Source organism: Anopheles arabiensis, chromosome 3 (genome assembly GCF_016920715.1).
Source record: "Anopheles arabiensis isolate DONGOLA chromosome 3, AaraD3, whole genome shotgun sequence".
Lineage (NCBI taxonomy): Eukaryota > Metazoa > Arthropoda > Insecta > Diptera > Culicidae > Anopheles > Anopheles arabiensis.
Genome location: NC_053518.1, coordinates 30,708,263 through 30,723,343, shown reverse-complemented (window position 1 = coordinate 30,723,343; position 15,081 = coordinate 30,708,263). Strand labels below are relative to the sequence as shown.

The following is a 15,081-nucleotide window of genomic DNA, read 5'->3' as shown; positions in this document are numbered from 1 at the left end:
ATTAAAAAAACGAGGTTTGAAGGAGTTAAAGATTTCAAAAGAGATTTTAAAAAGAGGTCAATACGTTAATTTGCTTACTAAAACGTATTATTCGTTGTTATGAACTACAGTTAAATACAAAATCAATCGTTCAATCAAACCGTTTTATTATTTAAATTTATTAACGATTCATAAGTACTTCTGTTTAATTATTTAATTCGCATTTAATTATATTAAAAAAGAAACATAGATTTCAATAAAAAGGCTTGTTTACATTATTCCTAGAGCTTACTTTTTACATCAAATTCCCATCGAAATTGATCGAAGTCTTAGCTATCACGTGCATTGTACCCCACTCACCCACTGTAGTGTTAGGATCAACCCATGGGGAGAAAACGGCCAATCATAACCACTACCAGCGTCGTCGTCGTCAGGCTGATGGATTTTCAAACGCAACCGCAGACCGCCGATCCACTACACCAGCGCTGGTCTTCGCCCCACGTTGCGAGAGTGTGTGCGAGAGCCACCGACCGGGTCGGTGCCGAATGCGTACGCGGGTGCCCGAAACCCAACCAGTTTTCAGTCACTCGCCATCCAACCACTCGAGCGGTTCGTCGCTTGCCGCAGCGTGCAGTTCTTTCCCCAGTTCGAAGAGTCGGTTGCCACACCGATCATCGCGCCTTCATCAACATCACAAGATCGGTTGGTTGCGAGACCACTTGCAAAATTGTCCATTCGTGTCTGTGTCGGTGTGCTTTTTTTGTCATCCCTCAAACTGTGTGTTGTCATTTTTGCGTGCATTTCTACCGCCCCACAAACAACCCTACCATCTTGACCTGGAGAGATTCATACCGACCCGCGATCGCGTAGCGTGTGTGCGTGCGTGATCAAGTGCTCGGTTTCGGCGTTCATTTGTATTTATTTGGGTAACGGCGCCGTGTGCAATAAAGAAAATCGTTTCACCCCGCCTGCTTGATCGTAGGGGTTGATCGTGAAGACGAACCGCGAAGACCCAAAACCGCGTCTATCTGTGTGTGTGTGTGTGTGTGTGTGTGTGTGTGTGTGTGTGTGTGTGTGTGTACTTTTGTGTGTGTGTAGGGGGGTGAGCTAGTGTATTGCGGCTCGAAATCGAAATTCCGCAGTGAGAAAGTTTTGTTATTTTTTCTTCACGGTCTCTCTCTCTTGCTCTTTTTCCCCCTTGGAACCGCCGAGAGGGTCTTCACGCGGCACCTCTTATCGGACCACCGGATTGCGCATCGAAGCAATTGCACACACCAGCCAAACGAGGTGATTGATTTGAGCGAAAGAAATTCACCCCTAAATTTTGGAGCAGTGTGTATGGGTGAGAGAGATAGAGGGGGTGAAACAGTATTTTTTACTAGAGGGGAAGTAAAATCGGTGCAGTGCTTTAGACGTGCGTGTGTGTGTGTGTGTGTGTGGTTGCCCCTGATTCCTGATTATCACTGTGAAGTGTTCCTTTTTTTCCTTTCGTCTACCAAAAAAAAAGGCAGCCGCTGCGTGAATTTTGGAAAATGGTGTGCGCAATTGTGTCGAATTGGTGTTAGAGTGTTTGGCGATCGTACATTTTCTTATCGACAACGCACACACAACAACGTTCTCCAGCTCAGGGGTGTCAACGCGGCACGGCAAAAAGGAAGATCGTGATACGCCGCAGCGAGATGATGAAACGAGCGCTAATTGGATTGCGTGCGAGACGGAGGCCTCGACCGTTGGCGGCCGGGCCGGGACAGTTGCTGCTGCTGCTGTTCCTGCTGGCATTTGATGCCGTCTCATGTAAGTGTGCCCAGGTGTACCAGCGGGGTCAGGAGAAGATAATCATCCGAAATGGGGCTTTTCTTCATCAGCATACAGCGCTGTTGCAAAGGTCACCGCAAACAAAAAGTAGAGGTGCCAGACCTACCAACTATGACTCAATCACGCAGCCAAGTCAAGCCAGGTTTGCGCAGTTATGACTCCCATTGCGCACCAGCAATGTGCCATTACGTGTGTGTGTGTGTGTGTGTGCGAATGAAAATGAAAGGAAGGGAAATGAACGTGCTTTAAAAAACGGGTTTTTCCTTCGCCCCTTCGCCGTGCGCGTGCAGCGTATCCGAGCGAGCGCGCGCACGATCGTTGTCGTTCGGTGCGGAAACGCGGAACGGAAAACGCGTGTTATCGAAAGGAAAAAAAGGAGAGTGTACCGGGGCGCTGTTACTAGTATCTGAGCCCTTTTTCCCCTTTTGCCTTGTCTATTATAACTAACTAAGTTTTGCATTTTTATTTTGAGTGACAACACCTATCCACTCTACTGTATCGATTGCCAAACGATCCTCGAGATATGGTGGTGCATCGATTTTTTCGATCAATCGGGAGAAAAAAAATGCTCCACAAAACATCACCCCTTTTCAGGCAAACAAATAAACAAACACACATAATTTCTTCCGCTCATGCAATTGCTCGGTGCAAAAGAAAGCACCGGAATTGTGCAATCGATGCGTGCTTAAAATCGGTACGGAAGAGACAGGTGAAACGAGAAAACTGGAGGCCAAATCGATGGGGGATTTTTGGTGCGTGGAAGCTTTTCTGCAAGCACATGCTCGTTGTGACGTTTGTTATCGTTGATGAGCAGGGGTTCGGTGCTAAGGCGCACATAGCAACAGAGCGATCGATGCTGATTGATTGGATATCTTGAGGAATTGCACAATACCTGTTGACGTTTGTGCGATATTGAGCGTAAATGATGCAAAAATATTGTAGCTTATTATGGAATAGCATATGAAATAGAAAGGAAACCATATCTTCACTTTAAATGATCATGTCCTCTGCATAGGAGAGTGCAAGATTTACAAATCTGTACATCACAATGATTTTCGTTTTTATATTGATTGGTGCCGTGACCAGGATTCATCCAAAGAATTGGAAGAAATTGACAGAAAACAGCCTAAAAACAACTTAAATTCTGTTGAAATCCAATATGACGAACCGTAACTGTCACATGGATACATCCCAGATGATGAATACTGCTCCACTGACAGGCTTTTCAATTTCAGCCCGATGGTTGGGAAAAGAAAAGGTCAGAATTATGGATTTACCGATTTACGTGTCAACTACTAATACTTTTTAGCGTTTGTGGTGCCGTGACCAGGATTACGTTAAAAACTTTTAAGAAATTGCAACTCTGCTTAAAACTGCACTAAAAATTGTAATAAAACTGCTTTTTTGTATTTTTTTTTAGTATAAAAGAAGAAAAAAACCATTTATCATAGATTGAGCTATTTCAATGTTGATTTAGCTATGTTTAATTAATTCAATATTTACTGTTCTTGATGACATGATCATGAATTTTGTCGTAAATTTTGCATGGAATTGTAGTAATACAGCTCATATTCTAATCAGCTTTTCAGAGTTTCATAAGAATATTGAACATCTGTTTTATTTAAATAGTAATAATACATTTTCATATTGGTGCCATGACCAGGATCAACTTTGACAGTTTATATATTGCATGAACAGTTTGTTTCAATTCGTCAAACAATCTTTCAAAATATGGTGCCCTGACAAGGATTTGCTATAAAAATAAATAAGATGCATACTTTCATCCGAGATGAATCACGTCTTAATTAAGTTGTATCACAGTTCCTAAAACCGTTTCCCTTTATTGGTCCTCTAAAAAGCATCCCGCTATGGGCCGTTCAAACTCTTCGATTGTTTGCACTTCAATGAAAGGGAAGTCACTTCCATTTGCATCGTCCCAGTAAGGCTGGCGCAGGAAATAAATTTGATTTACGGCTTATTTTTCTCTCCCTCAATTAAGAAGTCATCTTTCACATTTCAAACCATGCTGGTCTGCCCATGCTGGTGTTCAGCACACAAGAAAAAAGGTGACAGCTTGTGCTACCGTACCCGGAGCGGCCGCTTTGCTTTACGCATGCGCCTTCCACCCTAAATTGGACAATATTTTAACCTTTTCAACAAATCCATCAGCACCACCGTGCGATGTCCATCGTAATATTTAATTTGATTAGCACCCGCTATGCTGATGGGTAGGAGCACAGGCACCTGCACCAAGCTGCACGTTAGATGAGGAAGACGGTGCCCACTGCGCACCGAACAAGTGGGCACATTTATCAACGCTAATACGTTTTCACTTTCACGCAGGTGCGTCTTTGGGCGCGGAGCGGTATTGAAGCGGCTTCTTTAGTTGTTGGGGTTTAGCTCCGATTGCTTACGGCTTAGAAGAAGCTGTGAAGTTGCCAGCGGCAATCGTTTTGGGGTTTGACGATGATGGTTGGCTGCTACGCAATCGAAGGTGCGTATTATAATGCCCGATCGGATCGCTTGCCCTGGTGGTGGCTAGTTATCGGAGGTGTCTTAATAGGTGTCTTAAAGCCAGTGGGACTGTCCCGTTGATGAAATAAACGAAATAACTTTTCTTGTGCCACCGATCACCGGGGTAGATTTCCAGCTATTGGGGAATGTGAAAATGAAGCCCTTGGGCTAAAGTGTTTGTTGATTGATTGGTGCCTATTTGGGGGGAATAATTAAAGGCAGTGAATCATTACTAAGTGAGTGGATTTATGAACCATTACAATGTTAGAAAATTACATAAGGAGGATTTACATGAAACAGGTTGCAATAGGGCTTTTATAACTCATTTAAACATAAACTGCGATGTTGTGTCGTCACTTTCAATTCCACACAATTTCCATAATTACACGCCGCAGTGTACAATGCACCATGTTTATGCTGACGGCACTTTCAGCAGCGATTGCACGCGATTGCATGATTTATGGTTGTGAGAAGAAGTTTATAGGGGCATTTTATGATGCCCCCGAGCAGCCCCGATGACCCTTTGAGAAGAGCTGCATACAATGTGACACGATCGTTCAATGATGTGACTTTAATGCTGTTCCCCCACGAGTGCATGATTGTGTGCAATTGAATGCTTGTATAGTGTAAAGAAGCGTGCAGCAATATGCTAAAAAGTGGCAGCTACGGTTTTGTGTGAAAATGCCTACACATTGATGATTGCAATTCTCCTCCCATCTTTTTTGTGTGGAACTTTCTTGGGAAGCAACTGCACCGTAGAGTTGGCAAAACCTCTAGTTCGACCTCGAGTTTTATGACCGGAGGGGAGGTTTTTTATGCTCCCTACGCATCATGAATGCTAAAACAACGCACCGGTTTGCGTGAGATAATTTGTGCAGTTCAATAACACATCCCAAAAACCACGAACGACATTGACACCGTTCACAGGTTCGGCACGTGGTGGAAGCCTCCATTTACACTGACCAAACCCCTCCCGATGGCCCTCCCCTGAAGGTATGAGCTAAGCATGATCATGATCAGCATGATGACACAAAACCCGATAATCGTAATCGTCAGTAAACTAGCCAAACCTCATCATCATCACGATCATCGTCGTTGGCTTCTCCTGGAGGCTGCCCGGCTGTTCGTGTCCGGCAGACAAGCCGTGCACAAAGTGTAACCTCATTTAGGAAGGCGTCGTTTTTTGCTCCAATTTGATTGTTTTTTTTTGTGGAATCTGTTTTAAACAATTTCCCGTCCATTTGGTAGCGAGACAAAAAAAAACAAGACTTAAATGCAGCCCAGTTCGCGCGTGGAAGATGTCGGGGCTTTAGCTTTTGCAAGGTCACACCGGCATCATGCGTTGACCGGGTAGCCCCTTTGCGCATTGATCCGAGGGTGCGATCGGCGAATGAACGAGGGGCGTTGAACTAAAAAAAAGTGGGTAAGGTTGTGGTATAAAAAAATCACTCTTAATTGCGTAACAAGGGCGTTACGGGTGGAGGTGGCACGGGGAAGCGTTAATTAATTTGGTAGAACTTGTGAAAGGCATTTTATGAAGCGGAGATATACTTTAATATTCAATTTATTATGGGAAGGAGAACGAGTTTACTTTAGGTTTCTGGAGGGTCGTGAGGAAAGGTCAGGCAGCTTTGCTTGAAACATTTCATCTTAAACAGCACACAATTATTGGGAATAATACAATAAATTGATCGCATGGTTGAGATATTTGATGCATCAACTCTTTCGTATAAAACTGCACATTAAAAGTAATGGAAAATAATCAACATATTAACAGCATATTATAAGCCCTTCTTACGCTTGTTTTATGCGCTTTTGCGTCAAGCATTACCACCTTCAACGAGACTAAAACACGTGTTTAACGAGGTTTTTACTACGATTTCACCTGTTTGTCGCTCATCAACGTGGCCAAAGTGGCCTCTTAGGATGGATATTGACTAGGCACTTTACGGTGTGCCATTAGCAGGCTGTTCGCTGCTATTCGTTAGTGCTGCTGACCCACATTGTCTCCAAGCAATGTCTTTGCAGCCTGAGAGTTTAACAGAAGTGAAGTGTGCATCGTGTGCGTTTGCATCAACATTTGCATCAATCTTGTGTGGTAGTGGTCTTGTGGTTTATGGTTACACCAACCGCTGTCATGAAAAGGAAAACCAGACAATCAGATGATCGTTTATGATTGTGTTTTGTGTTATAGATCATTGCAATAAAATGACATATTTTTGTTATTTTATTGCCAAATGATTTTATTGGTGTTTTGAATTCAATTTGTGTTCCCGTATTTCTATTCACTTTTCAATCCACGTTTCCACATTGAATAGAAAATACATTTTAAATCTTGTTTAACAATCCCTCCAAAAAAAAACAATGGCGGAACTAAACCCCATGGCCGTCCAACGTCAGGTGGCATTCGGGGTTTTGATCGAACTGATTTAATCAGTTTCGTGACCGATCGATTAGTTTTCACTTTCAAACCACTCTATTACTGTGCACTCAACCCAAACCAGCCGCAACAAACTAAGCACTCGCTGCACGCTTGGAAGTACTCCAAAATTCAACTAACCCTACCACACATACCATCACGCACTCTTACACACTTACACGCGGAACACATCAATCCCTCCCACAATCGTGCAAATTGTCTGTTTGTGTGTGTGTATGTGTGTGGTGAATTTGTTTAAATCGTAGTACAACTCAGCACACAACCCAAGAAATGTGGAACAGGTTCCTGCTCTATCCGCCCGTTCAAGTCCTTCGTTATGCAGCGCGTTCGGACGCGCGTTGTTTTTGCTGCTTCGCGCCGTGCCAAGGTCTTTACAATCGCCATCCGTTTGGCAGTGGCAGACCTTGTCTGATGGATGCAGTCCGGTGGCCACTCGGCAGGCCGCGGGCGGGCCGACTAGTAAAAGATCCTTTTACGCGCCACTAATGCGTCAGGGTTGTGCCGGGGCCGAAACTGGTTTGCTTGATCGATCGAAGAAAAATGACTTCAATTTAAGATTTCTCACGCCACCAGCACTGTGGCACTATTGTGCTGTTGTTGGGTTGGGGCTGTGTTTTTCGTTTTGTCTGCACAATTTGTCCAGAATGTTTGCAGCTTCCCTTTTGCCATTAATCATGCGTAGGGCTGCTTCTCGAATCATCTCCAAAAACAGCGATTTCAAACACCATTTGAATGGAGTGGCATGATAAATGAGCAGACTGTCTGTGCCCTCCATAACCATAGCCGTATTGCTTGTACGGGGGTAATTGAGTGAGTTTGTTGAATGCGAATTACAGCACCGTTTGAAAACGATCAATACAAGCGTTTTTTTGTCGATGGTGTTACCGAAGCAAAGCGAAGAAACACTTGAAGAAAGGTATCTTAACGTCATTATTAGGATGAGATGAGTTTTGAAGGTGTTCATTGAAGATGAATTGCGCTACAGCTGAGGATGGTGATGATGAAGATGATGATGATCATGATGATCATGTTCGACACGTTTGATCGATGTTGGGCTAGGGTGCTTTCTACAGCGCACTGGGACCATTGGAGTTGATGGTAATGTGTCTTTATTTTAATTGAGATGAATGCAGTATCTAAGTGGAAATGCTATGGCTTGAAGACAGGCAGTTGTCTTTGAATCAAAATAGGTTTGAGTAGTCTATGGAACCTTTTTTGACAAATATTAAAAATGAATACATCTACATCCTTTTTGCAATATTTTTTTAGTCAATAATATATTGTATTGTTTATTTAAAAGGCCATGAAATTCGCATGGAACCCCTTCTCTTCCGAATTGAATTTATTACATTAAATTATAAAAAAGTGTAAATAGGGTAAAGATGAATATAAATAACCAATCTTGCCATATGAATCTTGAAATATAATATGATATTTCAAAAGCTTCAACTGACTTACTCACTGTTAATGGGGCCCTTCACGATTCTAGTCAGCTTTTTTATGGAGTTTGACAGTTGGAGACTGAAATCATGTCAACACTCCATACAAAACCACACACAAAGCTAGCCTGCGATTTTCAGCCTAGATTATTTAGCCTCAAAGCTAGAATTAGATTCGAGTGCCTACTCGAAAAAATGGGAAAACAAGGTGGTGGGGAGTTTATCCCAAGGTGTATTAAAGCGATCATGTGGTGGAATATAGAATCAAAGTGTATGGTCCCATAGCATGTTTTGTATAACCAAATTTGAACGTCACTTTTTGACAGGATGGGTGAAAACTTTTTCTCAAACAGGCTTTCAGGTTACTTGACGAATATACAAAACACTCTTAAAATCTTCATTAAGGAAAAGAAGCGATAAAAATGACCCTTCCAAATACATACACCTTGGGATAGGCCTACCTGCATGTAAATTCACTTTGATAGGCTGAATGATTCAGCCTACGATCTCAAATGGGAAATGGGCCGAATGATGTTAAAATTTTACTTTTTAAACTTATTTTAAGCTTTTTGCAACACAATTCTTCTCGGACTTAGTTAAAGCTGTCTCTGTTTCTCTGTTTATTTTATTTAGTTAAAAATACTCAACCAAAAATATGCTTTCCACGATAAATGTATAAACAAACAATCAAAACATAATCTACCATAAGCCGCTGAAACAATGGAACATTTGTCAAGCAATAAATCAAATAGTTAAGCCTTTCTGCCGTCAGGTGAATGTGAAGTCGCAAAAAAGTCGTGAAAATTGCCAGATTGCAATCACAAAAGCGAAGAAAGAAATCTGCAAAAATGGCAGAAATCTTGTACCTTCTCTTTTTCCGCCGAGTATGATAACTATTATTGCACTTTATGGCTTACTTTATGCATACCTACAGAAAAATAATCATGAAATTGTGTGTGTGTGCAAAACAAACCACATCCAAACAGCGTGAAAGGGTACATTTATACAATTTCGGGGGAAAAAGTCGAAAAGCAACGGATACGGTTGAATAATTTAATCAAAAAAGGCCTAGCTTTAATGCATCTCCTTTCGCGCTCCCCAGGTTCATCTTCATTCATTTCGTTCGTGTTTGTTCCCGTACCCCAAAATCAAGTACTTTGCCCCGTGTGTATGCCGCACCGTTTGGACTATTAAAATCTTCACTTATTTATCCGCCCGTGTAATTCCGCTGACCACGTCCGTCCGGGTCCGGGCGGGTCTCTCTTTTCTACTGTCATTACTCATTTTCTTTGTACTTCTGTTTTTTTTTTCTTCTCTCCTCTCTTCCACACAGTCACAAATGCGTTCATCGTGCCGGAGGAGCTGCCATCGATACTTTCCCTGGTCTATTCCAACATTCCACCGATCAAGAAAGGTAAGACAACGGGGGAGAGAGAGCGTCCCATCCATCCAAAGCACGTAGAGGTCCGGTTTTTCTGGGCCGGAATGCAAATCTCCAGCAGAATCCGGCAGAAGGGGCAGCGTACGAGCGGAGGGAAGCATTTCGGGAAGCACAAATTATGTAATTTTGATCAATCTGAGAGGGACCTGCAGGGAACGGCCGCAGCCGAAAGATGGGAACGTGCCGGCAAGCAAAAAAGGGGGTTAATGGTGACCGACCGAACGAAAGAAATGGGAAGAGATGCGTACGAGGGTATAAGGAATAGTCAAGACGGTCGGGCGGTGGTCTTTCGGTCCGTTATTTCCTCCCATGGGTGGCCAGGGTGCTTAATTTCGTAATTTTGAAAACCAAAGCCATCGCGGTGCGGCTTGTTGTTTTGACTGTTGTTTTGCTGATTGGCGCGCAGATTGCAGGTCAACAAAACAGTCTGTTTGGGAGGAGATGGGTGACGTTTTATGGGATTTTTTTCCTATTAAAATAAAGTAAGATTCTACTCCTCTACGAGTCATGTTTAAGTGACACTTTCTCGGGTGAGAGTTGAGCTTCGATTGTCTGACTCACAGGGTGCAGTGGGCGTGAATGGATCCGTTTGGAAGCAAACCGGATGTGAGGTGGCCATAGAGACATAAAAGCTGCTCACTGCAGTGTTATTGCGAAGTGTTTTAGGTGTTGATCAAGTTACAACCTTAGAGACGTGTTCAAATTAGACAATATCCTGTTGAAATTAATCTTTCTTTACTAAATCTTAGCATGATTTATTAAACTGTAATCATGATTCTATGGAAATTATTTGATTTATTGGTACAAAGATGAACTACAAGGATAAGGAAATGAATATAAGTAAAATAAGATTTTATTAAATTACTAAAATCGTCTGGGCTTCCTTACTTTCAAGACAATGCGCCACAAATGACTCATGCTAATAATCACGACGAACAGTCCCCTTAGGCGCAATTGTAAACAACACTTTCACCACTATCATTGCATCTGGAACTGAGGTTAAAAAAGCATCAAAAACAAAGGTTGGAAAGTATGCCAAAAATACGATCAACTTGGTTTATAATGATCAATGTAAAAAAATTATTTTAAACATTGAATGCAAATGGATTTGATCAAATTCTTGGCTGAATATGATTTTTAGATTTATTTGATCAATATGTTGTAAAACAGAATTTAACATGAGATATTTTCATTTTGTACATTTTTTTATGAATGTTGCCGTGTTTTCTATTACATTACATGAAATGAACTTAATGTAATGGGAATTGGACTCTATAGCACTCTTGTTGGACAAATGCAATAGGAATTTCCAAGGAGCCTGTACAAACAAGGTGCTATGGAGTTCAATTTCCATAATGTGAAGTTCAGTTCCTATATGAAAGAGTCAGGGAAGTGTCCCACAACTATTAGAACCCCTGGCAAACCCCTGTAAAGCTTTTATATTCAATAATATAAGTCATACAAGCTCCTTAAACATAAAGTGTAATCACATCCGTTTATTAATCCTCCCCTCTATCTAATACCGCTCAAACGCTAATCACACACTCAGGCATCATTGGACATCATGCTTCACCTGCCTCTGCATCTGGCTGCAGTAGAAAAAAAAGTCGATCACTCACTCACCCTTTTCAACAGCGGATGCACCTGGTTGCACAAAAATGCTAATCGCAACCGCCTGAAGTCTCTGCATGTGTGTGTGATTGTATGTGTTTTTTCTTCCTCTCTCTCTCTTCTTCATATTAAATGTAAAACCTTGATTGGAAGTTGTGTCTGTCGTTGTTGTTGTTGTTGACCACAAACCGAATGACGATAAATGGCATTCAAACACACACACACTCAGCCACAACGGGCGCGTAGTACAAACGAGCCGTCGTCAGTCCGACGACGAGTGGGACAACTTTCCCTTTCTGTTTGCATCCGTCCGGGGCGGCCGAACCGCCAGACATCCGGACGGATTGGGGTGGTGATCGTTCACGGGGGCCTATACTGGAAGAAGGAGCGTAGGGATTGAAGCATACAAATAAACATCATGCTTGGACCACAACTCGCTGTGTCGCATGTCGCTGTGTACTTTTACAGCTTGGGGAGCATGAGTTTAGTGGTGTGCTTTGGGTGTGGTTTGAGCCGAACGGGTGTGGGGTAGCAAATTTGAGATCAATTGCTTCCTTACATTTAATTGGGATTTGAACAGAAAACAAACCCGGATGGGTTGTAATCCGGTGGTGAGGCTTTTCTAAAATTATAGATTTTGTCTTGGGAGTCCCATGCATCGTGATCGTTTGCAACGAGAAATGCAGGAACTAAGCAATTACAGTAAAACGATCGTTCAGCAATTACGGCTATTACGACATCTGTGTGCCATCTTCTCCCATTCCCAATCCCAAAGTTCAGCTTAAAACGGAAGGCAGTGAAAACGAAATTGAGCAAACTTCACCTATGCCGTCTGCCCAAGGTCCATAGTTGTCCGGTGGAAAGTTTTGTCATTTGAAGATCACACGCTGCTTCCTTCCCTAGCTTCGGGAAGGATTGATCGTGATTGATCGTGTTGATCCGATAAAATGTCTTGCTCGGACGGATCATCTCACGCTGCGATCGGATGGCTGTTGGGCGGTTAGATATGTATCGCGTTCTTTTTTTAATATGCTGGAAGGCATACCTTCTGATTAATTAGAGGTTGATTGATATTAATTGCAGGAGTAATCAAATCCCAAACAAAGCTGGGATCAGTTTCACGTCCAATAAAAATAACAATTGAAAGTGAAAAGAGATTGATTGGAGTGGCTCCATGAAATGAAGTTACTTCATCAACACAAGTCACTTAAACTTGTAACTGAACCTTCCAACAGTTTAATTAATCTTGAACTGAAACTCTGGAAGGGGCACGGTTTCATTACCGAAGCGAACCAAACCAAGAACTTGCTTCAAGGCTGTCCTTGGAAGAGTTATAGCCGACCGTTTCTCGTCTACAGCTCTGACTAAACAGGCCTGTGAGGCAATAGCTGGCGTAGGTTCGCAACAACACAAAAAAAAAATCAACATCGTCCTAGGTTTTGCAACCCATTACCCATCCGTCTGGCTTTACCGGCTCTTAACCGGTTCGGTTTCACTTCCGTTGAGGAGCTTTGATCTTTCAATGATGTTTTCTCACCTCTTCTTTCCTCTTCCTCCCGACCCCGCCAACAGGAACTGACTCTCGGATAGGCTTTGGCTTCCGTCTCGGTGAGCATGCCGACTTTCAGGTGCAGCTGGAACTGGGACCGCAGCTTAATACGCGACCAATTGGTAAGTGATTTAAAGGGGCAAGGGGAGAGCAAGATTTTCAAGTTCATGAAGTAATTCGATTTTTAAACAGGGCAGTTAAATAACTTTCAAGAAACAATTTCAACATCAAGGAAAGTCAGCGTCATTGTGTTGGTTTTAATTCCACTATGAAAGACTATTCTAGAGCACCCAGAAATGTTTGCAACTGTCCGTAACTGCCAGTGAACTAGGGGTTGAAAAACATAATTCAAAGATTTTATAAGTTGTGTTACAAATTTGAAGTTTTAGTCTTTATATCTCTTTCATTAAATTGAGTCCTTGATGATGGTCTTGAGGTTCTACTTATTTTATATGTAATTGAGGGTAGATTACTATAATTCAATTTTGAGGTGTTGATTTACTTTTTTGAGGATATTGATTTTCTTTTTCGTTGATTTAATTTCAAGATTAATAAATGAAAATTAATACTTTAACTCTTAATGATGCGTTCTCTTCTATCAGCAAATATAAGGGAGATATTGAAGTACAAGTAGAGTGAGGTTCATAAGACAAGAAGTGAATGAAAAATTCTTCAAACATAAAGCATTTTGAGAGATCACGGAGAGTTATTTTTAAGGTAATGAAATTACAACAATACAACAGGAGGTCAAACATACTTTCAAGATACTGTTCCTACAAAATTGTTCCTTGAACGCCCTGTTGATGATATGAATATGTCAACAACTTTCAAGACTTTGGTCCTACGTAACTCTAGATTAAACTAACTCTAACTACTAGTTGCGGGGAGAATAGTACCAAATGCTTCGCTAGAATAGTTAAATTTCAATTTGTTTCTAAGGACTTTGAAGAGCAAGATACAAGATCATTCACGATCTTAAAAGTAAACACTGAAAAATAGTTCAAAATGTTTGAAGATACGAATACTTATCCAAAAACTAAAGTGAAAAATTTAAACAGAAGATATTCAGATTTAAAACAATCTGTGCCTCATGAAATACTTTCTTGATCATTTATTTTATTTTATATTTTAGGAGCAGCAGCAGGCAGCAGCAAACGTTACGTGGACAATGACGAGTATGCCAACTCAGTTAGGGTATGAAACAATGCATTCAACTTCAATACCTTTAAAAACTCTTACTAAAACCTTTCTCTTTTTCCGATCCCAGAACCCAACCCGTCCCGGTGGTTCCACCTCCTGGCTGCAGGCCTGGTCCAAGCAGACGAAACAGCGCCAGCAGTTCAACAAGGACAAGCTGCGGGACTCGCTGATGCCACCGGCACCGATCATGAACGAGGGCGCCTACAACCAGCTGCAGCAGCTGTACGAGATGAACAAGCAGCGCGAGTACGAGGACACGATCGGTACACTTCCGGCGGAAGTGCTCGAGTCACGGATCAGTCAGCTAAAGGCACTACACCAACCGACCGTTGCGTCGTTCAAACCGATGCCCAACGAAGCCCGATCAGGACATACGAGCAGTGGAGCCGGGGAAGCGTCAAAGGAGGAAACCAACCAGCCCGACGAGCAACCGGGAGTGATAGTTGTTACACCGGACGTTCCTGCCAGCACAAGCGCCACCGTCCAGCCAACGGAATCAGCCACCCCGGTAACGACAAGCGAACGGGCACGCGGAACGGTCGATAGTGGTCGAAGGAATGTAAGACGACGTACCAATCGACCGGTCAGCAAGTGGGACAAGGAACGCATTACGGCCCAGCTGTCGGACGTGTCGTTGGACTAATTGGAGCCCAGTGGCTCACAGTGGATCGTGTATTATATTTGTTAAAAAAAGCCTTCGAAAACAGAGGTTCAGTTGTGGACAACACACGGTGGTTTGTAAATAGTTTTCTCGCGGTTTTAGGATGTGATATTGATACTATTTATTTACCTTCCTTTACGGATGCGGCTCGAAGGTGCGTCTGTGTATTGTTAAAATTTTGTAAACGTTAACGGTGTTCGAATTGGCTGGATTGTTGAGGCAGTTGCGGCGTACCAGAGTGGGATGTACTTATTTTAGGTTGCAAAGAAGAACAAAATACGGAAACGTTGCAAGAAAGTGTTAGCTAGGAATGGAAAACACAACGAGGGGAAGGGTTTATTTATTAGATGTGCAAGGCATAGAGCGAAACTACAACAAGGCAAATAATAGCAATAAAGCAAAGACGGGACTAAAAAGTAATGAAAATGCAGC

The 15,081-nt window shown here is 42.3% G+C and overlaps 1 protein-coding gene across 3 annotated transcripts; it reads left to right on the top strand.

Moving 5' to 3' along the window:
• Positions 1 to 484: 484 nt before the first annotated feature.
• On the top strand, positions 485 to 15,075 carry LOC120904684. Of its 3 annotated transcripts, none has more exons than XM_040314898.1 (6): positions 485 to 681; positions 1,487 to 1,773; positions 9,521 to 9,601; positions 12,812 to 12,910; positions 13,921 to 13,982; positions 14,056 to 15,075. In XM_040314898.1, exons 2-6 carry the CDS (start codon positions 1,659 to 1,661, stop codon positions 14,629 to 14,631), a joined length of 933 nt encoding a protein of 310 aa, XP_040170832.1. In that variant the 5' UTR covers positions 485 to 681; positions 1,487 to 1,658; the 3' UTR covers positions 14,632 to 15,075. The 3 variants fall into 3 exon arrangements, with proteins under 3 accessions (XP_040170832.1, XP_040170833.1, XP_040170831.1); XM_040314899.1 differs by having other exon boundaries at positions 1,451 to 1,773; XM_040314897.1 differs by having other exon boundaries at positions 485 to 905.
• The last annotated feature ends 6 nt before the right edge of the window (positions 15,076 to 15,081 follow it).